This window comes from Motacilla alba, chromosome 6, assembly GCF_015832195.1.
Source record: "Motacilla alba alba isolate MOTALB_02 chromosome 6, Motacilla_alba_V1.0_pri, whole genome shotgun sequence".
NCBI classification, from domain to species: domain Eukaryota; kingdom Metazoa; phylum Chordata; class Aves; order Passeriformes; family Motacillidae; genus Motacilla; species Motacilla alba.
Genome location: NC_052021.1, coordinates 6,230,737 through 6,253,993, shown reverse-complemented (window position 1 = coordinate 6,253,993; position 23,257 = coordinate 6,230,737). Strand labels below are relative to the sequence as shown.

General features: G+C 42.6%; 1 protein-coding gene across 11 annotated transcripts in view; it reads right to left on the bottom strand.

Moving 5' to 3' along the window:
- Nucleotides 1-228: 228 nt before the first annotated feature.
- JMJD1C (jumonji domain containing 1C) overlaps nt 229-23,257 on the bottom strand; it is a 160,010-nt gene continuing 136,981 nt past the window's right edge. For 10 of the 11 annotated variants that reach the window (XM_038141280.1, XM_038141286.1, XM_038141281.1 and 7 more), the window contains 16 exons: nt 22,586-22,787; nt 20,701-20,915; nt 19,590-19,742; nt 16,728-16,817; nt 15,357-15,484; nt 14,962-15,175; nt 13,398-13,612; nt 12,847-13,125; nt 12,289-12,457; nt 11,791-11,881; nt 11,559-11,689; nt 10,330-10,452; nt 9,138-9,277; nt 6,741-6,917; nt 1,462-1,593; nt 229-1,129 (listed from right to left, as the gene is read on the bottom strand). In XM_038141280.1, coding sequence (XP_037997208.1) covers nt 1,040-1,129; nt 1,462-1,593; nt 6,741-6,917; nt 9,138-9,277; nt 10,330-10,452; nt 11,559-11,689; nt 11,791-11,881; nt 12,289-12,457; nt 12,847-13,125; nt 13,398-13,612; nt 14,962-15,175; nt 15,357-15,484; nt 16,728-16,817; nt 19,590-19,742; nt 20,701-20,915; nt 22,586-22,787 — 2,549 coding nt within the window. In that variant the 3' untranslated portion in view covers nt 229-1,039. Of the gene's footprint in view, nt 1,130-1,461; nt 1,594-6,740; nt 6,918-9,137; nt 9,278-10,329; nt 10,453-11,558; nt 11,690-11,790; nt 11,882-12,288; nt 12,458-12,846; nt 13,126-13,397; nt 13,615-14,961; nt 15,176-15,356; nt 15,485-16,727; nt 16,818-19,589; nt 19,743-20,700; nt 20,916-22,585; nt 22,788-23,257 lie in introns of those variants that run through there. The other variant, XM_038141291.1, reaches the window with a different exon arrangement.

Sequence of the window (23,257 nt, the reverse complement as noted above, 5' to 3'; positions counted from 1 at the left end):
TAAGAACATCCATTATTTTGAAGTATTACCTGAACTATCCAAGGCAAGTCGTTAGGAAATAACCATTGTTATGGTTACAGAAGGCCGCTCCCTCCGCGCGGAGCACTCGCAGATTGCCCAAGGGAAGGGCCAGGGGCTCCCGGCAGCGCCCGCAGTGCCGGCTGCGGCCCGCAGAGGGCAGCACCGGCTGCCCGCAGCAGCCGAACACAAAACGCACAGCGCGACGTCTGACAAAGTCATTTTAATGGAAAATGTAAAACCCCTTTCAACTTCAATGTACAAAGCATGTGTAACACTTGCACTTTTAACAAATTAAAGCAAGCCAATGTTTTAAAAAAATACATCATTGAATGTATATATGTATATATTTACATAGCATATTAAGTTTAATATTTAAGCTTTAAAAGTTCACATAAATTTTACCAAAATGAGACAATTTTTAAATAAATTACACCTTTTGAAAACGTTTAATTGTACACTGAATAGCTTCAATAAAATACTGAAGTGTCTGTATTTAATATCTACTTTATATACTTTATATTTTACAAAGTTTACAATTATTTGGCAGTAATTTTCAGAATATGACATGACTGCTGTGCGGACTCAGCAAGATCCCAAATGCAGGCAATAGCTGGTGTTTGTGTCCTACTCTCACAGTAACTGTCTCAATGTAGTGAAAAAGATCTGAATTATTTTAGCAAACTGTACAAGTCACATTTACATTTGATCAACAATATAGCATAGAATTTTGTCGTTTTTTCCAAAAATAAATACATCATCTTAAATCTTTGACATTTCACAAACTTCATGTACATTATAATACAGACAGCAGAACGCTGCTCGACTGTTTGCAAGTGGAACATGGAATCACAGTGGCTGTGATATGAAGCTCTACCGTTGCAGTGTCGTTAACGAGTAAATATGATGACTGTGTTTTCTTGGCACTGATGGTTTGTGAAGCTTAAATTAGTGTGTATACCGTTCACAGGTCAGGTGAAATAACCTCTGGGTGATGCTACCTCCAAAAAGCAGAGCGTGCTCAGTTCTCATCCACATCTTCCATTTCACCTTCGTGAATCTTCAAAGCTCTCACCATTTCTTTAACTGCGTGATACAAGATATTTTTAACCTGCAAGAACACGGGACAGATTTTAGTAAGGCCTCCGACCCAAGGAACTCTGCAAAGTTTAGGATTGAGCCCTAAGCTTAGTGGATGGAAAAAAGAAAGGCTTCATCAAGCCCGTGCAAAAGGAACAGCTTTTTACACATTTTAAAATGTAATGTGAAATAAAGCCAGCAGCTCAAGGGAGAGTCATTTACAGCCCTGGCATTCATGCTGCTGCTCATTGTTATTCTGTGTGAACAGCAGCAAGGAAGTAGCTCCACGCACGGCTCGGCATTTCAATGAGCCCGAGCACACCCTGCCTTCCCGGCGCTTCCAGAGCGGCATTCATTTCCTACCTGCAGTTTATCATCGTAATTGATTTCTTCCTTTGACAGCCTCAGCTCCTGCGTTAAGTGAAATGACTGTACAAGATGTTCTGGAGACACAAAGTCTTCCGTTACTTGAACGCAGCTGTGAAAATTCTGCACCTATCGAAAACAACAAGGAGAGGCTGATAATTAGCATTTGGGGTTATTCTCTGGCAGAGGTTCCTGAGGAAAGAGTGGCTCTTGAGACGCCTTAACCACGGCCTTATCGGACTAAGGGGCACCTTCTCAGCTAGAGAGCTGTGTGTCTGCCTTGTCTGAGCAGGCTGCTGCCAAAGGCAGGCTCGGAGGCAGCCCAGCTGCCTGTGCTCCGGCATTAATTCCACACTGAGGCCTTGTTCCTGCCTCAGCAGCTGCGCTCGGCCTCCCCAGCCCGGCGCAGGCGCGATCTGCCCGGCCCCGGGAGCTGCCCTGCCCCGCGGGACCCGGCTCCTCTGCCACACACACGCGCTGGAAGCTGGCACGTCCATGCAAAAGGAACTGCCAGTGGAAAGACTTGAAAGAAACAACCGTGAACAGAGAAAGGGGGAGGCTGAGGAGTGGGGGGAAAAGAGCGCTTTTCTTCTTTCTCTGAATATTTCTTCTTGCTGACGTGAGATAACTACTGAGGAACAGACACCACCTCCTGCCACCCAGGTCGTACCTGGAGGACAGGGGAAAGGGAAATTGCTTCCTCGTTGTGACCCAACCACCAACTCCAGTTCACTCCCTTCAGAGACGTTTGTGTTTTCACCCCTAAACCCTTACAAATTACACTGTAATTTGTAATTCAGCATGTCAAAACCCTCTTTTCCCCAAACTCCACCAGCTCCTCACAGAAGCTGTGTAACATCAGTTTGAATTCCCAAAGCCTGGGGGCGGGAAGGCAGAGCCTCAGCCATTCCAGCAAACACCCCATCCCACCCTGCTCAGGACTGACAGAGATCTGTGTATTTTAAAGCGAAACCTAGCAAAATCTAGAGTTTCTAAATGCATACTCTAAAAATTCCATTATGGTGCCTGATATTCAAATAAACCACTGGGGTCCTCACAGCTGAGGACACAAGACTTCATTTAAAAATTTCTTCCTTCTTCAAAACCCCTGCCCAAGTCTGGTTTTACATGGCAGCTCCCCCCTCCAGCTGAAATCCCAGCAGGTGACCCCCAGCTCAGCAGTCATGTTGCACGCAGGGCTTCTGATGGCTCATCATCACCAAGGACAAAGCAGGGCTGGTCCCTCCTGAGAATTCATCAAAACAGAACTAATTCTGGACACAAGGAGGGTTGGTTGATGCCACACAACCTGCAAACAGCAGAAAGCCAGGAGAGAGGCAGCAGCTGCACGAGTGCCAGCATGAGGCTCCCACCAGCACCCAGGGAATTTCCTAGAGCTTGGGGTGAGGCACCTCTGCGTTGTGCAGGAGGCAGCTCCAGCCCCCTCCCCTCCCTCCCAGGCTTCCCACCTCTTTCAAGTCTCTACCTGCCCCTGGTCTCCTTGCCAGCCCATGCAAATCCTACACCACTCATTCACTTTCTCCTCACTGAGACAAGGTTTTACTGACTCCCGATCCCTCCCTGGCAGAATAGGAAACATTCGTTTTATCCTGACACCTTTAATTCTGCTGTGCCTTAAGTCTTCTCTTCCTTCCCAATTCCAGGGCCTGTCTTATCCGTGTGTAAGGGCTGCTCTGGTACTTAGCATGGGAATGCCCCGCTGACGGCCCCAGGCAGTTCTATTTATAATATTTATAACACAAGCTGATGCAGTGACACACACATAGAAACGTTTAGCAACGATTCCCCTGAGGTTTGTGGGGCGAGGAGTGCAGCACTCCCACGCCCGTGCCACTTCCAGCTGAACTGAGAACAGCTTCACACCCAGCCCACGCAGAGCAGAGCTTCCAGCAGGGCCCGGGAGGCGGCTGTGCTGCTGGAAAAGCCTCAGACTCGGGCCGGGACAGGGAAAGGTGAGTGGGCAGGGAAGAAAGAGCCACCCACCCATCCCGATGGCCGCAGGACCAGCCGCTTCCTGCAAGGCTGAGCTCCGAGAGCTCTCCACAAGCAACGCCCAGACCTTTATCCTGCAATCCTTATCGGAGCACTGCCAGGGTGTCACATTACCTCCGAGCATGTTATTGTACAATACATAATCCTGCTGTTCAATCAAGATAATGCCTCCATAAAAAACAACATTATAATAACTTGTTCCACTATGAACAAGTTTTGCAGGGCTCCTGAACACTACATTTTCATTACCGACTCCAGTATTTCTAGCTTTTTATTTTTAGTTCAAATATTTCACCAGTTTGGAGCTACCAAGTTAAAACCAGGGAGGCCATCCCTAGAGATGACTGTGATACAGCATAACCCACAGTGGAGCAGCAGAAAGAGTGAATCTTTCAAAAGAACACTGCCAACACTCCTTTTTGGGTGGGGAAGTTCCAAGGAGAGCTCAGGGGCTCCCTGTCCCAAGTGCCACAGAGGGAACAAGGCCCAGCCATCGGCAAGGCAGGGACACTGCTGAGCTCCCAAGCTGTACAGCCAAGAAGAAAGGAGATGCCCCTCACAGAGCATCCAGGGAAGCACCTGCAGAGGTGACCGGTCCAGTGCTGGATCTATTTCTGGATTCTCCTTCTGAGTGAGCAATTCCCTCTACAAGAGGAACTGACAAGGCTGCCCTGCCCGTCACAGCTCACAGGAGAGGCTGTCCCTCCCATCCCACCGGGAACAGTCTGACTGTGCCTGCTGCAGTCATCACAAGAAGAATGTGACTGCTGTCTGCAAGTACACAGGGAGGGGGAGAAAGCTGGGAAGCAAGAGGAATGCTATATGGTGCCATGAAATGTAAAGAAAAAGTTACTTTAAAAGCCAGACATGAATCCATAGAATCGGGGGGGGGGGGGGGGGGGGGGAGGGGGGGAGAGAAACAAAACACAAAAGTAATACACACAACCTCCTCCATGTTAGGGCAGTAAACTCTAATCCAGCATGTCAGAAGCAGCAGTGTGCCAACAATCCTAACTGGCTCCAGAACGGAAGAGTCAGAAGTACACTTATGCAGTGACCACAGGCAGCCAGGCTCTCTAGCTCCAGCCCTCAGTCTGATTTCTTCTGCTCCACAACATTACTCAGGAGCAAATAAAAATGTTAATTACCCACCTAATTTAGCATCAACTCTTACCCAGTTTTAGTAATTAAAAGGTTCATAATGCGCATGTAAATCTGAAACACTTAATGTGTAAACTTAACGTGGTATGTATTCTTGTGCAGACTTATTTTTCAGTTTTTAAGTGTGCTTTGTATCTCTGAAGTGCTGGTGCTGATCCCTAAGGTCAGTATTTACGCATCTCTACAGAGAGCGCTATGCACATACATGAAAGAACACGATGCTTTTATTTCCTCCTACGTGGCAGATTCACAGGAACTTCTTACTGAAGATGAAAAGGTTCTCAGCTTCACCCACTAAGGTTTAAAAACACCATGTTATTAACTCCTTGGTGCCAGAAGCTACAACATTACCACTTCAAACACAATCTGCAGTTTAAAGCCAAGGAGATAAAGATAAGAGTGGTCTTATTTTCAGTCCTTAAACATATGAAGTACAGAGAAGACTGGAACAGTCCCACTACTTCATGTTTTATATTCTGTATGCCTTTATATAATGGCACATGCTATATAGAACAGAATTCCCAGGACATCTGTTATTTCCCCTGGGTTCCCTTTCCACTCTTCTATCTGGGCTATATCTCTCTTGTTTCATGAGATCAGAGTTAGGCTGCTGGAGGATGCAATACATGCTCTGGGAGTGCCAACTTCTTCAGCCAAACAGGAGCCAAGAACAGCAGCAATGTCAGATGTTCCTCCACATTTGTGAAACAACGTCACGCCCTGAGTCATTGTACGAGGGAAGGCAACCTACACCTCCCTAGATTTGGGTCAGCAAGGTCTGTTTGGGGCTGTCTGGGTCTTTCCTTTCCTGTGCCAGGAAACAAATCCACACAGACCATCCAGAGCTATGAACCACCACGTCAAACCCAGCCAGAAAGGCAGTGGGATGAGAAGGAGCCTCGTCTGGTAAGGAACCAGTTGCTTTCAATGCCCCACAACAGACACAGCCAGAGACAGAGCAGGGACATAACCCCTGTCATCACTACACCCTCATCACAGAGGAAACCCCTCTGCCCTGGCCACAGGGACACGGTGAGCCATTGCTTCCTCTCTGCCACAGCTGGAAGCTGATCTGCAGATTGGAAACCAAACACCACCTTCTTCAGAAAGGCTTGGCTTCACTTGAACCCACAGGGAAATCAATCTTCATCATCACAATGGTTTACAACCAACTGCAGGGTGGGGATGCTCCTCATTCCTTGACAGTCAAGGACCTCATTAGTGGTGCTCGACAGCTGGCAAGACAGCAAGCCAGCAGGCTCCACCTCCTCCTGAAGCAGGGAAGAAAGAAATCTAGAATGGCCTAAAAATCTCACCTAAACAACTGAGCTTTCTTCCTCTTTTCACCAAGGAGCAGCAGTTTAGAGGCTGTAAGGGAAAAAGGCCTAAATGCAACAACAAACCCTCTGTGCCAGGGGCAACTGAGGCTGACTACACGAATTTGTCCTGCTTCTCCAGAACTGCCCCACTGGCAGTGCCTTCCTTACCCAACTACAGAACAGATCAGCTCAGCTGCTGCAAAGGTGGTATCGCTCTTTCTCACAGTAAGAAAAGCTGCTGAAGAGACAATGACTTCTGGAGATTGATGTACCTTCTGTGTTAAAAGGAACTTAAATGTGGCATGGGAAAACAACCAATTATCTGTTACAGAAGCTACAGAACACCCACTACAATTCTCCTACAGCTAAAGACAAAAACAATGACACCTGACACCCAGGTGCTTACCATCCATACCTGCTCAAGCTGCTCTCCCTGCCTCTCCTCTGTTAGGTTAACTGCTGGCTTAGAAGAAAATTACTAACCTGACTCTGCCATAACTAGACTCAGTTTGTTTAAAACTTTGCTACAGAAATGAAAAGTGGAAAACAATGGTTAATAATGCTCTGTTCATTTGTAATTGGAAGCAAAAAAAGAACTAATACTTAAGGCATTTAATTTGCTGTATGTTAGTCAGCTACACCAGCAAGCTTATTTTACATTCCTACATGCTAACAGATACTAATAAAAAATAAAATGTAACTGAGCACAGATGTATCCACTGGAAAATGTATCTTTGGAAAAAAGTTATTAATCTTGTATGTCTTTAACCTAAGGTACATTACCTGATGAAGTGCTCCTGCTGGTAGAATAATAGCATCACCAAGGAACTGAATAACTGTGCAGGTTTTTACTCCATATTCTTCAAAAAGTCTTTGGCGAAGTTTTTTGTTCACATACCAACTCTGATCACGGATTGGATCGTGCTCTGGTAAAACCTCCAGGCCTTGCTCCTTTGCTATCTGTTAAGTACAGAAAAGATCCCAAATAACTTCCAAAAGAACCAAACCTTTTGCTGATAGATTTTATGTATACCCACCTCGCCAAGCAATGTCACTCAGTTCCCAATACCAAACAAGAATTCTGGCTAGGGATTCAAAACATCCCCAAAGGATCTGGGAAGTCTCACTGAACTGAGGACATCTGCAACACTCCCACTCCAAAGCGCAGAGCTTTAAAGAACTCAGCACAATAATCTATTAATAAACAACATGCTCTCTGTGTGACTTCCTTCATCCAGAAAATAAAATCTGAGCTCAGGAGCTCCTGTGCTGCCAATTCCTCAGGCTTACAACCTTCTTCAGTTTTGACACAGACAGGCAACATCACTACATTAGCTCAGGAAAAAAGCAGCCAATAAAGCCAAAGGTTGTAGTCCTGGGAAACCTGCTCCAGGTGACTCTGCTTGAGCACAGAGCTGGACAGAAGGGACCTCAAGGGGCCTCTTCCAACCTCAGCCACACTGGGATAAGAAAGAAGCTGCTTTCCTACCACCCTATGAAGGTATTCAGAAAAAAATGATGAACACAAAAATACTTCCTGGCATCAGTAAATGGAATTGCACAACTATTTCTCATCAAGTGAGCCACAGGGGAACAAATATTACTCTTAATCAACTGCTACTAAATCAATCCTAGTCACTAAAAAAGAAACATATTACATACAAAGAACACAGACCAAATCCACCTGCCATGAGTCATGAAAAAAATATCTTATTAGAAACATAGATTTTTTTTTTTGCTTTTATTTATTAAATGAATGTAATTGTGTGATGCAGAACTTGAAACTCCCCTTGAGTATTATCACCCTTCTAACAAGATACTGAGATTTTATATTTTATCAGCAGCAAAGAGGTCCCAATGCTTACCCATCAACTAATGTCCAATTCACTATTTCCCAAATACCACCACTCCTAAAACACACGGTGGTACACAACTCACTTGGGACACCAGGGCTAACTGTGGTAGTAAATGACAAACTTCACATAGCATCCTAAAAGCTTCTGTTTTAAACCTGCTGCTCAAATGGTTTGACAGCTATTCACAACAGCTTCACAAGCGCTCTGAGGGAGTATTCAGCTTTTCCTCCCTATGTTCACAACTCTCTTTTTTGAACTGAAAAGCCACCATCTAATCTATGAGCATCTACTTTTTGAATGAATGAAAAGTCTTGCTGAATAATCCATAATCTCCTGGAATTACCTTTGTTTTACTCACCAGAGCTCATTTTTCCCCACAGCTCAGCCAGCCAAAGAGCAAATGTTTGAGTCCCTGGAGGACAGCTGGCCTGGTACAGAATCACTGCTTTACTGTCAAAGGGAATCTTCACTGCTGAATTCCTCAGGCTTCCCCTGCTCACAGCAGAGCCCCTGGCCTCGAGTTTTTTTATGGACCCCTTTGCTGCAGCCAGTTAAAACTCATCTGATCTCTCCTCAGAGAGGAGGACAGTAAAGACATCTCCTCAAGCAATCACTTCAGTGATACTTTGGTATTTCTGTGTCTTCTATCAAGGCCACCTTCCAGAGCACACAATGTGCTAAGGACACGGCACAGAAAACTGTTTCCAAGATGGAATCCCTACATGTAATGCACTGACAGATATTCATGCTAGGGAACAACCTGAAAGGCTCTGATGTGGCTCTAAGTGATCACCACATGCCACTGAAGGATGATCTGCAACACGGCCAGGTCAAGTTTGCCATCCTGGGGGATGTTCTCCCACTGCTTCCACCTTCACCAAGAGCCCAGCCACGTGCCAGTGCTGAATGATGTGACACAGTCCTGGCAAAGATTGGTGGCCACTGGGTGGTGAGGTCAGGGGATTTGGCACGGGAAAATTCACCAAAAATTCAGCAGCAATAATACAATAATGGATCAGTGACAGAAAAACACCATCCCACAAATTATTTTTGTATTAGGGAAGGCCAAGAGTAGATCTCCATGGCCTCCTAAGCCTTCAGTTACAGGCCACGTGTCACTCTTACAAAGTGAACACATGTGTTACATACTTTATTTGTTGGTGGTGCAGCAGCTCAAGTATAGTTTATTTTATGTGCTATAAAGGAAATAATTTTGCCTTCCTCCCTTCTCTAACATTGAGGTGGGGTTTGTGGTTTTTGCCAGCTCCTTTTGATTTACCAATTACCTAGGTTATATTTATAAATGATGTGTAACAAATCTAACCTTTTGCAGAAACTCTCTTATCTTGTCAGCATCTTTGCCAGCATAAATGTGCCACAAAGCACCAGGTAATTCACTTGAATCTTTCAACCGCTTCCTTAAAAGGTCATCCAAATCTTCCTCTTCCAACTTCTTCAAAACTCCTAAGGTTCAACAAAAATATTCTTTAAATGTGAGAAGGAGAAAAAAATGACTAAACTAAACAATTTGTTTTCAAATTTCTTGTGTGAGACTGAGCGGATGGAAGTTTGCTGAATACAACAGAAGCCACCAGGTGATCTTTCTGTTCAGTGTCTGTAATTCACTACTAGAACATGAATGCCGTGGATACCTTAAAAAAACGTTTAGTTTTTCAACTTTTTCACATTTCCTGAATTCCACAGAACACAATCTCCTACCTGAAATAAACAAGCAGGGCTGGTACCAAAAAATGAAAAGATGAAAAAGGTGTTTTCCTGCAGTCAGCACAAGCAGTGTAAAGCATGCTGCTGTTGCAGCCAGAGCTCTCCCAGGATGCTCAGGTTTGCTGCTATTAACTCCATGCATACACAAGTGAAAACAAAGCAAATGAAAGACAAACCTTACTGCAGCTCTATTAGTCACACCCAAAATCTACATTTGCTGATTACGGAATAAGAGGACAAAAGAAAAAGGGCAAAGAAACAAAACTATTTCAGTGATTTAAAGACCGTTTCACATAAGCAATAAACCTCATAGAGACGACTAACATACACCACTTTAAGCTCTCCAGCACTGAAAAATCACATTACAGCCCAAATTCAATAGAGTAAGCACAATGCATCCAGAAGAAGCAGCATAAACAGGAGGTTTGGCAAATACATCATCCTGACATAACTGTTAGACCCGGCACAGCTTCCAGAGAAAATCCTTCACCCCTGCACTTCCATTAGCTATGCCAGCCCCAGCACAGCAATGGTGCATCAATTATATGTAATGGCAAAAAAAAGTGGAAAGAGTTTGAAATACCATTTCATAATTCATGAACTGCAGTGTATTTTCTACAGAACTAATGTGTGTGCAAACCCTCGGAACAAAGAATCACCCAGCTGTAAGAAGGTTCCTGTGGATCTCCTTCACTGCCTTCCAAAGAACAGTGTCAATTTTAGAAGGGGCAGAACAGTCAGTCTACCTACACCTCTTCAGTGAGCGAGATTCACCGATTCCAAATCCTTACCTGATTTGGAAAGTACTCCATTTCCTTTGGCTATGCCAACATAAACAAGGATGTTCACGACATCAGAAACTTCAATATGGAGATTTGTGGTTCCTATGTCATGGTCTTTAGTAGCAGCCACACCTATGTTACAAGATAAAATTAAGATTTGTTTGTATTGCATATTCAAATCACAACATGTAACAACAGTGAAGAAATCTCTGAATTATACTTGGCATCAGTGAGATAGACAAATTAAAAACATGTTTTTGGTTCACCTGCTAAGCAAGAAAACATTACTTTTTAACAGAGTCCTTAAGATTCTCTCTCAGCCCAGGTACCTGTCCCTACACAGCATCTATGTCAGAACAAAACGTTTCAGCAGAATAGTCAGAGACATCTCCTGACCACGATGTTCCATTCCTCTTCAACCCTTCGGGTTGTTCAGGACAGAACACAGCTACAATGAATACACAAGGTTATCAAATCTGTCACTTTTATGTCTGGTTGTAACAGAGTCCTTAATCAAAATCATGCCCAAAGAGGAAAATTAATTATAGTTTTAAGAAGTGCAAATTAACATTCTTAAGTCAAAAGGACATTCTGGAACACAGCCTTAGAGCAGTATTGCCTCAGAGTGGCATCAATGACACAGTTCTCAGACCCATGCCATTACCACTATTGGTAATATGCTTCTTTCACAGGATATTTGGAGGACTTTTAAAACCAAAGCCCTTGTGTCACAAATTACTACTCATTCCTTGTCCTACTACAACAATTTGTAGAACAAAACTGAACAAAATTCTTTGCAAAAGAAGGAGCAGACAGAAAGGGATTCTGAGGGAATCAACCTTTTCTAAACAGGTTTTTGAGTGTACAGCACACAAAATAAATTATGAGAAATATGATGAGGTTAATTTGACCAGAATTATGAATGCAATGATATTTCATGAAGCATTTTCTCACACAGCATTACTAAAGACATGTTCTATCACTGTGTAGAAGCAGCTAATCATTTATATGCTTCAGAACACTGTAATAGCATAAGAAAAGATGAAAAAAATGGAAAAGCAAATAGACTCTCATGGCCCAGGTGCATGTACTGTTAAATACCCAATCAGTCAGTATTTCCCCTAGTCAGTGGACAATTATCCATCAGGAAAGCTCAGCTTTCTGTCAAGCATGGCCATGTGTGATATCCTGCAAGTTTAAGGGAAGAGGTAACTGCTGCATTCACAGGGCAAACTCACCATATGCACTGCACAGCCTGGGTCCCAAATCCGGACGGACAAAAAATCCTGGCAGATGAGAAGCCAAGTTTAGTTTTCCTTCTGGACTACAATATTCAGGCAAGGGTAAACTTTTTAGTAAGTCCTCATATCTGGAGGAAAAAAGAAAAAAAGAATATATTTGAATTTGAGCTGTTACATAGAGGAAACAGTAATATTGACTGAAGAACATCTAATACTAAACTCAAAATACCTTGCTGGCATCATGGCCTTGAAATCTTCACCAGAAGGCCAGTCTTTCAGTTTCAGCAGAGCTGTTTCTCCATTTTTTACTTTCTGCCGTTCTGGAAGTAACAGAAATAATTAAAAACTAATGTACTGTAGGCATTTCACTTTATTCAACTAAAATATAAACATTAACTCTAAACCTGCCAAGAATCAAAATTTCATGCATTAACAGGAGATAGCTGTTTTCAAGATTTAAGAATTATACAAACTAAACTCAGCTAGTTAAGTAAGAAGGACATTTGTCCAGTTTCTTAGTCAGACCTAGCTAGTATAAAAGTGCATCCTTAATTCTGCAGAGATACAAAGAGCAAGTTTCCACCACATTCTCTGGAAACAGATTACCTAGAGCTTCCTTTTAAAAGTTTCTTCAAAGGCACAAGGTCCATAATGATAATTTTAAACTGCAATTTCTAACACTGATCATGTTCAGAATCAATACCATAATATATTTTAAGGAACATACTTGAAACATCTTCAAAACCATCCCAGAACTCCTTGACATTGGTGTTTGAAATGATACTGTCCTTGCAATTCAAGATATCTGCTTGCTGGTTTCCAAAATCCAGACTGATTGACTCAGCTTTCCACAGGCTGAAGTTCATTTTCTTGTGCATACCAGACACCAGAACCGGCTGTAAAGAGTATAAAATAATTTTTAAAAATCAGTAATTATCCTTTTACAGGTAGACAAATTCTTCAACTGAACTGGAATACAAATGTGTCTGGAACACACACAGAAGACCTTGGCCTTACTGAGCTGTTAACACTTCCTCCAACAGCACCCATACCCAAAGGTGTCACCCCTTTTTGGAATCTGAAACTCTATCACAGAAATGTCTCATTTATTATAACGGGTTAACTCAAGTGTAACTACACATGGTTCATCTGTGGGCTATTCCTGACAAGCTTTTTTTACCCCCAGTTTTAAACACGGAGTTAGGCACCTCTGCCCTTTAATAACACACAACTTCCCAGAGCTCCTGCCAATGTCACTTTACAAACCAACCTGCTCGATACCCACCCTTCCTTGTTTCCAGCACTCTTTGAAGAGCTTCCAGTTGTTGGTGTTTTTATGATCTCTGAGCCACAGAACATGCTTGTCACAGATCCATGAATACTGGATATCACTGTACCGCTTACTGCAGTCATCCTGAATACTTTTTTTATCATCCTTTGGCTCTTCTTTTATTTCAGATTTTACATTTATCTTTGGTGCTCTATTTGGTGGAATCTTGTTTTCTACTACTGAAGCAATTATATCATCAAGAATGTTTGGCATAGTCCTTCCACTCTTGCCACTCTGTTAGAAAACAAATGCATGCTTAAACAATGTAAAATCAACTTAATGCAATTCCTTTTGAAAGAGAGTAACATTTCTGATGTTCTATCAATTATCATCATATATAAAAACAAATAAAATGTTAGTGTGTGTGCGTGCATATGAAGTTTTAATTATGAATGAGTATTTAAAGCAATACACCTATCAGATTGCTCTAACTGTAATGTGCCAGAACAGACTGATAGAGATTTTCAAATCCTAAGAGAAAAACTGTGCATCTTGTAAACACTTACTGCTGTTCCTGTAGAGTACACTGGAGCAAAAGCAATGCCAGCATCTGTAGAACCCAGACGCAGTTTGCCTGCTGTTGTAGTTAACAGATCTCGTAAGGTTGAGCCCTGCTCGTTGTTCTGGGATGAAGGAGGGGAACTTTTACAGTTTGGGGACTCCAAATTATCCTGGTCCTTCCCTTCCTTCGAATGTTTTCCAGAAGGACATTCTTTGTTCTCTAAAACAAAAATAATCATTGCAAGTTTACGCTGTTGTACCGTGGTCCACACAAAGGAACAGCACCAGTACCCTGCGTTTCCTAGTGGTGGCAACAGACTGTGCAGCACTAGTGCTTTATTCACCTGGAAACACACCAGAGGATGAACTACACCCTTCACAACACAGTCAAACAGTGGCACCAAGCAAAGGCCTTCCTCAGCATCTCAGACGTGCAGCTGAGTGAGTGCCTGTCCCGAGTGAGATACGCTGTAGCTGGAAACACTTCCACAGCACACAGCCATTCCACCAGTGATCTTCTGCTGTTGGATTCTGATGCCACCAGGGAAAGGCACTGCAGTTTCAAGCTCAGAATCAGGAGAGAAAAGAACCCTGCCCTTTCTTTTTGTGAACAGCAAATTGCGTGGGTTTTTTTTTTTTTATTAATTCAATTACAGAATCACATGGAATCACCAGCTTGAAAGAGACCTTTGAAGAGTGCAACCCATGCCCTAACACCACCTCAACTATACCACGGCACCCAGTTCCACATCCATTCTTATTTAAACACGTCCAGGGATGGTGACTCCACCACCTCCCTGGGCAAACAATTCCAGAACTTTATCACCCTTTCTGTAAAAAACAATTTCCTAATATCCAACCTATATCTCGGCACAGCTGAAGACTGTGTCCTCTCTTTCTGTCAGCTGCTGCCTGCAGAAAGAGACCAACCCCACCTGAGCACAGCCACCCTTCAGGGAGCTGTAGAGAGTGATGAGGTCACCCCTGAGTCTCCTTTTCTCCAGGCTGAGCACCCCCAGCTCCCTCAGTGCTTCCTCACAGGGTTTGTGCTCCCAGCCCCTCTCCAGCCTCGTTGCCTCCTCTGGATGCGCTCCAGCAGTCCCAACGTCCTTCCCAAACGGAGGGGCCAGAGCTGGACACAGCACTCCAGGTGTGGCCTCAGCAGGGCCAGGTACAGGGGAAGGGTGACCTCCCTGCTCCTGCTGGCCACACCATTCCTGATCCAGGCCAGGAGCCATTGGCCTTCTTGGCCACCTGGACACACTGCTGGCTCATGTTCAGCTGGCTGTGGACCAGCACCCCCAGGTCCCTTTCTGCCTGGCCACTGTGCAGCCACTCTGTCCCCAGCCTGTAGCACTGCAGAGGTTATTGTGGCCAAAAGGCAGGACTCAGCACTGGGACTTATTAAACTTCATCCTACTGGATTCTGCCCATCCATCCAACCATTCCAGGTCTCTCTGCAGAGCCCTCCTACCTTCCAACAGATCAACACACACTCCCAGCTTGGTGTCATCTGAAAGTACCAGCAGTGCCCCCCAAGGACATGATGTGACAACTGCAAACATATACCTTTTTTTTCTTCTCTGGCTTTCTGCTCTGCAAGATCAGCCAGCCAATGCAGTGGGGACTGGGATTCAGGCGGTGTTAACTTGCTGTCTGTGCTCACATCACTCCTTGGACTTGTGTTACCATTTGTCTCAGACTTTTGAGGAGTATTCTGCTGTTGAGACTCAGGCATACACAGAGAAATTTTATTACTGTGGTTAAGGACATTCTGCAAAACCTGTAAAGAACAAATTTATTTTTAACTACACAGCTTCACTTTAACGTATTTCAAAGACATGGCCAGCATTTAACCCCCACATATGCAAACTAAAATGCAACTGGTACTATTCGAATACAAAAATTCACCAGGATCAGAACACTTGAACAAGATGCAACATATACACACATTTGAGACTCACCTGAGACACACCATTCATTGCAGGGAGCTTGCCAGCTTGTGTGTTCTGCTTGGTGGTGCACTGACAATGGGATTTAATTTCAAATTTTTCTCTAATATTGTGCATAGCATCTAAAAGATCTGTCAAAACTAAAGACAATTAAGAAGAAAAACATTACTAGCTGTCAATCATTCTGACCCTCTTTACAACAGACATAGAGTGATGTTTTAAACTATTAAAAATCCTGAATCTACCACTCAAAACTACTCCAAAATGACTGCCCAGTTTATCTTCAAGCTTGTGCAGAGACACTCAATTAAATAATTGCACACTAGTCTTCTGAATAATCTGAGCTTTAGTCTGCATTCCCATTGCATGGCACACATCAAGCAAGCCAGTAATTATTTACTTCTCATTGTTCAATGGGTACATCATTGCTTCATTCAATAAAACCATCAGCTACAGACTGAAGTGAGCCATGTCTTGACAAAAAAATCAGTATGTGAGCATGTAAATGAAGGCTGATTGGTAATGGGCATGCACAGAAGAACAAAACTGAGGTTAAGTAGGCAGTCTTCGTTGTGCTGCTTCCAGATGAGTGGTTCACTTTCACAATTTAAAATTCAAACCAGTTTCAGTCTAGAACCTGTTCTGGGAAATGTCACAATTTGAATTTGTTATGGAATCTACCCAACCTTCATTTCTACCTGAACTAACATGCAACAACCCATGGAATAATGACTTGGTTCTGTATTTTCAGCTTAAAATAACCTGGGAATTTACTTAGTATGTTTAAGGGCACATTTCAGTTTTCTATTTTCTGGTCTGTATCAATGCTGACAGAAATGTTGTGCTAACAACCACTACACCACACCTAAAGGCACTACTTCAGAGAACTTGGTTGTAAGCAGAAATCTGAATCTAGCTGGGTTTACGATTCCTGCTTAGTTTTTCAATTATCATGAGCTCATTCATGGCATTTTGCTCAATCATCTGAACCAACTTTCTTTGCTTTTTTGGGTATGGAACAGACAACAGTGAAATATAAATCCCCAAAAATCCATTGCCTCAGTGGTACTATTTAAACATTTAAATACATTCTGATTGTTTTATTCTGCTCTAAAGAGGTACAAATCCATCACAAAAAAGGCCCTCCATTTCTTCACTGCCTGTCCCCAAAACCCCTCTACACATCTGTCAGCACACTCCTGTTACTCTCATCATCATCTGTGCCCAGGGCTGGTAATTGAACCACCTGCCTTCTTGCAATGATTTAACCCAATTCCCAGGTTTTTAAATGGAAAATGAGAAGTTTCAAGAAACAACTCTGGCCACGCTTCACAGAAAGACCTGGGGAAAAAGCAGTTTCTGCTAGTTTGCATATGGTCTTACCAGAGCCTGGAATAATCTGTGTTGGCATCAGGTGCTTGTGATCATGAGGCTGTCCCTTCACACACTTCATCCAGGCATACAACTCCTTGTCTGTAAAACAGTATTGCCAATGTTTTAGCTCCCGTATGTTGCACACAGACAGAGCTAAGGCCTTTCAGACTGGTTTTGGTTAGAACCATTTCTCTGCACATACAGGCCTTCTTGTGTGGTTACCCGGTGTGACAAGGACTTGCATACAACAGCTACTTTTCACATTAATGGAAAGAGTTTAACAATACTGAAATTGAAATAGCTGCATCTGTAACACAGGCCCTTGCCAATTACCTCCAAATTTCAAAGTGTATTCCCTTTATCACATTTAGTGAGTTGCCAATTTAACATAGGCTGACATCCATTACAGTTGCTATGAAGGCCATGAGCCTCCCTTGATGAATCCTGCCATGGAAAAGAGACATAATTAGGCTGTGATTGTATGGTTCATCTAATGTAACAAAGTCCACACTCCAACTGGAAGTGTCTGTTTTCAACCAGAGTTCACCAGACAAGCCAAAAAGATTAACTTCTAACCAAATCACCTCTCTGATTCAGCTTATTATGCAGCTACACTAGTGCTACTGGTGGCACAAAGGAGAGGGAAGCTGCATCACTGATTTATGGCACATTAAAGCAACCATGAAACCCTAAGTCTCTATGTACTGGCTGAAAATCCTTTGTGCCAGCAGAAAGGGCAGAACTGGTAGGAGGTGTGTTCTAAAAAGTTTAAGGAGGACTCTCCTGAAATGTGCAGTGTAAAAAAAAAAAAAAAAACACAACAAGAATGAGAGTAAAAAATGTCTGGCCAAGCAACTGGTCACCAACCTGCTATGTGATTTTGGGGCAGAAAGAACACAATTTCTCTCTCCATCCCCAGTCCTACTCACTGAACTGCTCATTTTAAGAAATTTTTCTGAGCCTTTGACCAGTTTGCTCTCTCCAGCAATTTAAACTAAGGAACACAACACAGGAAGCATTTAACACATTTAAGGCATTTTTTCACATTGTAGTAGGTACACAATGTTTCAAATGTTCCTTTAGATAAGTACTAAATTTATAAGCTATTCAGTAGTTTTTGTAGCACCTAAAACATCTGAATATCCGACTGGTCACAAACATAAATAAATCAAAACAACAAAGCAGTATGTACCTACTTAATCTATTTTCTCAGAAATGTCACAAAATGACATCCCAGTGCCATAAACTGTCTGAAGGTAACAATGGTTGCATATTTATTCACTCATGTAGCAAAGTGATAAGAGAAATCATTGATAAGTATCTGAATCTGGAACATTTAAACCTCTAACATTCCTGCTGAAGCAGGGAAAAACCAGGGGATTCTCTGTTACATTCAGCAACTGTAAAAACAACTACTGGTTCCAGGAAAAATGGTGTAATATAAAGTCCTATTATACAGAGAGGGGTGGGTGGTTCTGAACGTCTTTCAAGAGAGCACCAAAGAAGCAACACAGCTCACATGAATCCTACAGCATCATCAGAAATTAATCTGCAGGGAGGGAAGCTGTCATACTTCTGCTTTCACACGTAAAACTGCAAGCAACAGAAAGGAGAAAGTCCTCCCTGCAAGAAGACTGAAGAGAAGCCTCCTTCTTTATACTGCTTGTTCCAACTTCTAAGACATTTTGCTAAAACTTTCCTGGCTGGCTAACACATACTATAAAAAGCCTCTGACTGTGTGTTCCCACCAGGGTAAATAATGTTTGGCGTGCATCCCAAGCCACGTCAGATGGATGCACACACATGCGCGCACACCGACCGCGGCCCGTGAAGAGCTGCTGAAGCAGCCTCCAGCACTAAAGCTTGAACAACTGTTCCCAGTGCAGGAAAAGACTGACATTAGCTCCCTAAAAACTGCAGTGTAGGAGGCCTGTCACCGCAAGCCAGGGACAAAGTGGGTGAGACTCTCCATTTGGCAAAGCTTTGCCACCTAACAGTTAAACTTTATTTTACTAACATTTCACATCTGTGACATTACACGGCTATGACAAACATGGAACTGCTTTTCAAAACAGCATTATCCTTGAATCAGTTCCTGGCACGGCGTCTGACCGCAGAACTGTGCCAGGGCACAATGCCTGCCTCCCAGGGAAGGCAGTGCATTCCACCAAGCAGCCTGCACACCAGTGTCACAGCCAAGGGCTCCGAGCCCAAATCAATGCTCCAAGTCATTCCTCCTTTCAATTGCAACCTAGCTGGGTCACCCAGAAATCAGAGGTTTGCAAGTCATTCCTGTTATACTTCTCTCCCTCCAGACTAAAGCTGACATTTCCATTAGAGCACAGGATAAACCACATTTATGTGTAGGCTTATGGATTGTGAAACTTCCATTAACACTCATTTTAAATATCTTCCCAAGTATTTTTCTCCATCTCTCTTTTTTTATGATAAAACTATAAAATAAGATGGTACATCAGTATGACAAGCCACTTCTGAAGGGAGGACTCCAGCAAGCACTTAAATCAAGGCAAGCTTTAACAGCAACGAGTTCCCATAAACAGGGAGGTGTGACTGAGCACCAGTCTCACAACCAAAGAACAAGATTTAACCTTGTGGTTCAAGGCACAAGCAATCCACACAAAAAGACTGAAACGTGGACGAAGAGCTGAAACAGCCCCCACAGCAGATGCTTTTGGAATGACTGATTCTATATCTACTGACAAAAAAAGGAGGCAAAAAGATCCAAGAGAAACCAATACACACAAGAAGTAATTTAACACTTTACAGACAGACAGTTCTTGTGAATCAGCAGCTCTGCAGCAAATGAGAATAAACAGCCTATACAATACTCTAGTTCATAAAAAAACTGACCTCTAGAACTTTTCCTTTCCTTTGCTTTGTAACAATCTAGGCAGACCACAAATCCACATTTTTGGCAGACCCAATGAATGTTAAATAATGTGGCTTCACATGCATCACACATCTCACGGACTCCTCTCACTGCTCTCTTCCATGCAATTTTGGCTGAAATACAAAATAAGCAGAATAAAAGGACTGAAATTTAAATGCAAAGCACAGAATGAATAGTCTTTACAGATGAAGCATTCATAAGTTTCCCCCCAGACACAACTGGGTTTTGGGGGAGGAAAGTGATCCTTCATGAACAGGCCATCAAGAGCTGCCCTCTTAGTTCCATGACACAGCATCCCCTTCAATGCTACCTATTATCAACACATTATAAAGAAATAAGGCATTCAGAAAACACAGACTAAAGTAATACAGAAAATATATTGCTGCAAGCATGAAGAACTTTTTAAGCATACACTTTTAACCCATGCACTCATGAGGGTTTTTCACCCGACTGCCCATGGGACGTGTTTGATCTAAAGGGCAGCCAAACCAGTGAGCTGGACAGTTGAAGCTGGCAGAAGGGGAGGGAGGTGCCTGTTCAGGAGACCTGGCCAGTATGTATTTTCTGCTCCACTTCCTCCTCATACAGCCTGGAATTAACAGAGCCACCAGCCTGTGCCCATCTGCTGTAGGCCAGAAGGATGGAGGGCTGCTTTGGTGGGGAGGTGACAGTGTTAGCACGTGCTCTGCAGGGCCTATGCTGCTCCACTCTTCTCCTCTGTTTTGGGAAGGAGGCACATCAGAAACACACCATTTGCTGGCAGCGCTCCGTACCTGGCTCACCACAGGCCTTGGCTGGGAGCTGGCTGCTCTGGCTGGGGGCTGGAGGCCAAGCTGGCAGTGGAAGCTACTCCAAACCCAACAGGAGCCTGGCCCTGGCCAGGCACAGCCAGCAGCACAGGGAGGGGATCTGGCTGGCCCACTGAGGAAGGAACCCTCCCCAGCCCCAGCAGGTCCTCCTACCAAACAGCCTAGGAAAATCCAACAGCCAGGGGCAGAGAGCTACGTAAAGGGAAGCAATGGTCATCCAAGAAAAACAGCAGAACACTTGAGAGCTTTGAGGGCTCCTTACCGTCTTTTTTCACCCAGGACATGGCTGTTTTCTCAGAGGTTACCAACTGACAAAATTTATCCCCTATGATATCTAGAATGTATTTAGAAGTTTCTAGGTCCAGTTCGTCATCTTCATAGTTTTCATGTGTCCATAAACTCAGTGCTTCATCATCATATTGATCAGGAGAGGAGAAACCATCTATCCTAACCACTCCATTCTTACTAAAAGACAACCTAAAAATGAAAACAGACAGTTTGACTCCATGTATCATACTCTGTGACTTCCAATTTACTTGCTGCTTGTGTCTTACAACACAGAAGTTTTCTTTTCACCTTATCATCCTACATACTTTTTACATTTTAAAATTAATCCTACTGATGAAAATAGTTTTAAAATGATAAAGAAGGAAGCATGAAAACTAAAACTAACCTTTTAGGAACTTTTTTTCCCTTCCATTCACTCATCATTCTCTCCCTCTAGCATTTATTACTCCTTTAAAATTGCAGACAGAAAAACTTTCTTTTTCTATTTTATTTTGGTCAAAGTTTGGTTCCACCCACTTTCCCTCCTCACTTTCAACTTTCGGAATGTCTGTGGCAGCAGACATTGACTTATATTGACTCACTTTGACTTATATTTTATAGATTTTTGTATCCTACTGCTCTCATACTGAGAATACATGGGTTCAAATATTACATTTACATTTTTTTAGGCAGAACGAATCACCAATAGAAGCTAACGTTTTTGTAGCCACTACACTCTGACCTTTCAAAGGCTTTCCTGTTACCCTATCCAGGGCCATTCTACTAACCCTGCCTATACTTAGCCTATTTTTAAGTGCTTACAATTAATCATTCTATCTTATCCAAAACAGGGTAAGTCATTAAACAGATATGATTATAACAGTAATGGAATTTATGGCATCAAGACAGTCCTGAATTTAGAAGTATCAATAGTAACATTTAGATACGTATTCAAATGAACAAGATAAAATTATCAATTTTCGGCTTCCAAAACAACAATTTTCAAAAGAAGTGTAAACTTCTTTCGCAATTCAAGCCCTACCATCTAAACACAATGAAAATAATTAAACTGCTGTAAAATTTACCACAATACAATAAAAACATTGCATACTGTTTTTTTAAAATGTTGGCAAACCTCTACGTTCTCTCCTTCACACTGGGGAAGAGAATCAACCAAAATTCCAAGTTTGCCAAATGTGGAAGCAAATATTCTTACAGAGAAGGTATTCAGAGTCCAACCTTGAAACTATTCCTATAGATCTACCAAGTCTTGTAACTGAAGATTCATTATAAAAAATTAAACCCCATTTAAGGAACAGTTTCTTGTCAAAAACAAGTTGGGTTAATATTGACAGCACAATCCATACACAAACTGAAGATGCTTTATCCTTTCTTGGAGCTTCCTTGTGAGTTTTCCTTGATGGGCCATTAATTCCAAAGAAAGGAGGTCACAACTCTTCTCTGTCCTCAGAAAACTCCCAGAAAACCCTGAGCAACATTCCCACCATACACTGGCATAAGAACAATTACAAGTAAGTGCAACTCTGCGGTTGTACAACTTGTCCAAAAAAACTGAAGCTTGCCTTTTGAAAATCCCACTTCAAATGTCAGACACCTGTGTAATGGTGATGTGCTGTATTTTCTGCTTGCCTAAGGTACAGCAGGCAGATGTTCTGATATCTTTGCTATGAAGCTTTTAAACAGCAATGAAGTCAATCCACAAAAGAAATGCAAATGTAAATACTGTTAAAATAGATTCTGTCTTTTATCGGGTAGACTGAGCCAGAAAAATCAGACATGCTTTCAAGTATGCCAGTCCTTTGTCAATATTATTTTTAAAACCTGAAGCACCACATTACCAGGGAACTAGGCATACTTACCGCCTAAAGTAGTAAAATCTACAAAATACTGGTGAGTGAGTTGGTTCTTCTCCTTTCTTACTTCTTATTAACCTACATTCTCTGCATTTTTGCAAATTTGGTCCTATTTCAGAACAAGAATCATCCTGCAAAAAGGACTCTCCCGTTTGCTTCAGCTTCTTTACTTTGCGCCAGTCTTTTAACACTGAGCGAGGTATACCAGCTGCAAAAGGAAGGACAGTTTCAGATGAGGTACTGGCACTGCTTCCCCCACACATCACAGTCAAGACAGTCAGAGTTCAACACTTTTTTTCTGGTACATTTGTTACCTGCGTAACACATTTCGTTTTTATTTCCACCTGCCTGCCTGACAGCACCAAAGTTAAAAATGCAAAGGCAGCAATAAAACTTAGACAGTAACTGCTCATCTCCCAAGACACTACATTTTCCCTTATATTAGGTGTATCATTTGTCTGATATTCTACTAAAGCCATCTTCAGAATCTCATTCTGACAAAAAACCAAACACATACAATACTGCAAGAAAGTTAGGTCTGTGCTCTGTTTCTGAAGGTGTAGGTAAAAAAATCCACAGTTTAATGAATAAAAGCAGAGCTTAAAAAAAACAACCTAAAATTCCAACTCCTTCAAAACTTTTTTTTTTAATTTACAGATTGGCAGCTATATTCACAGA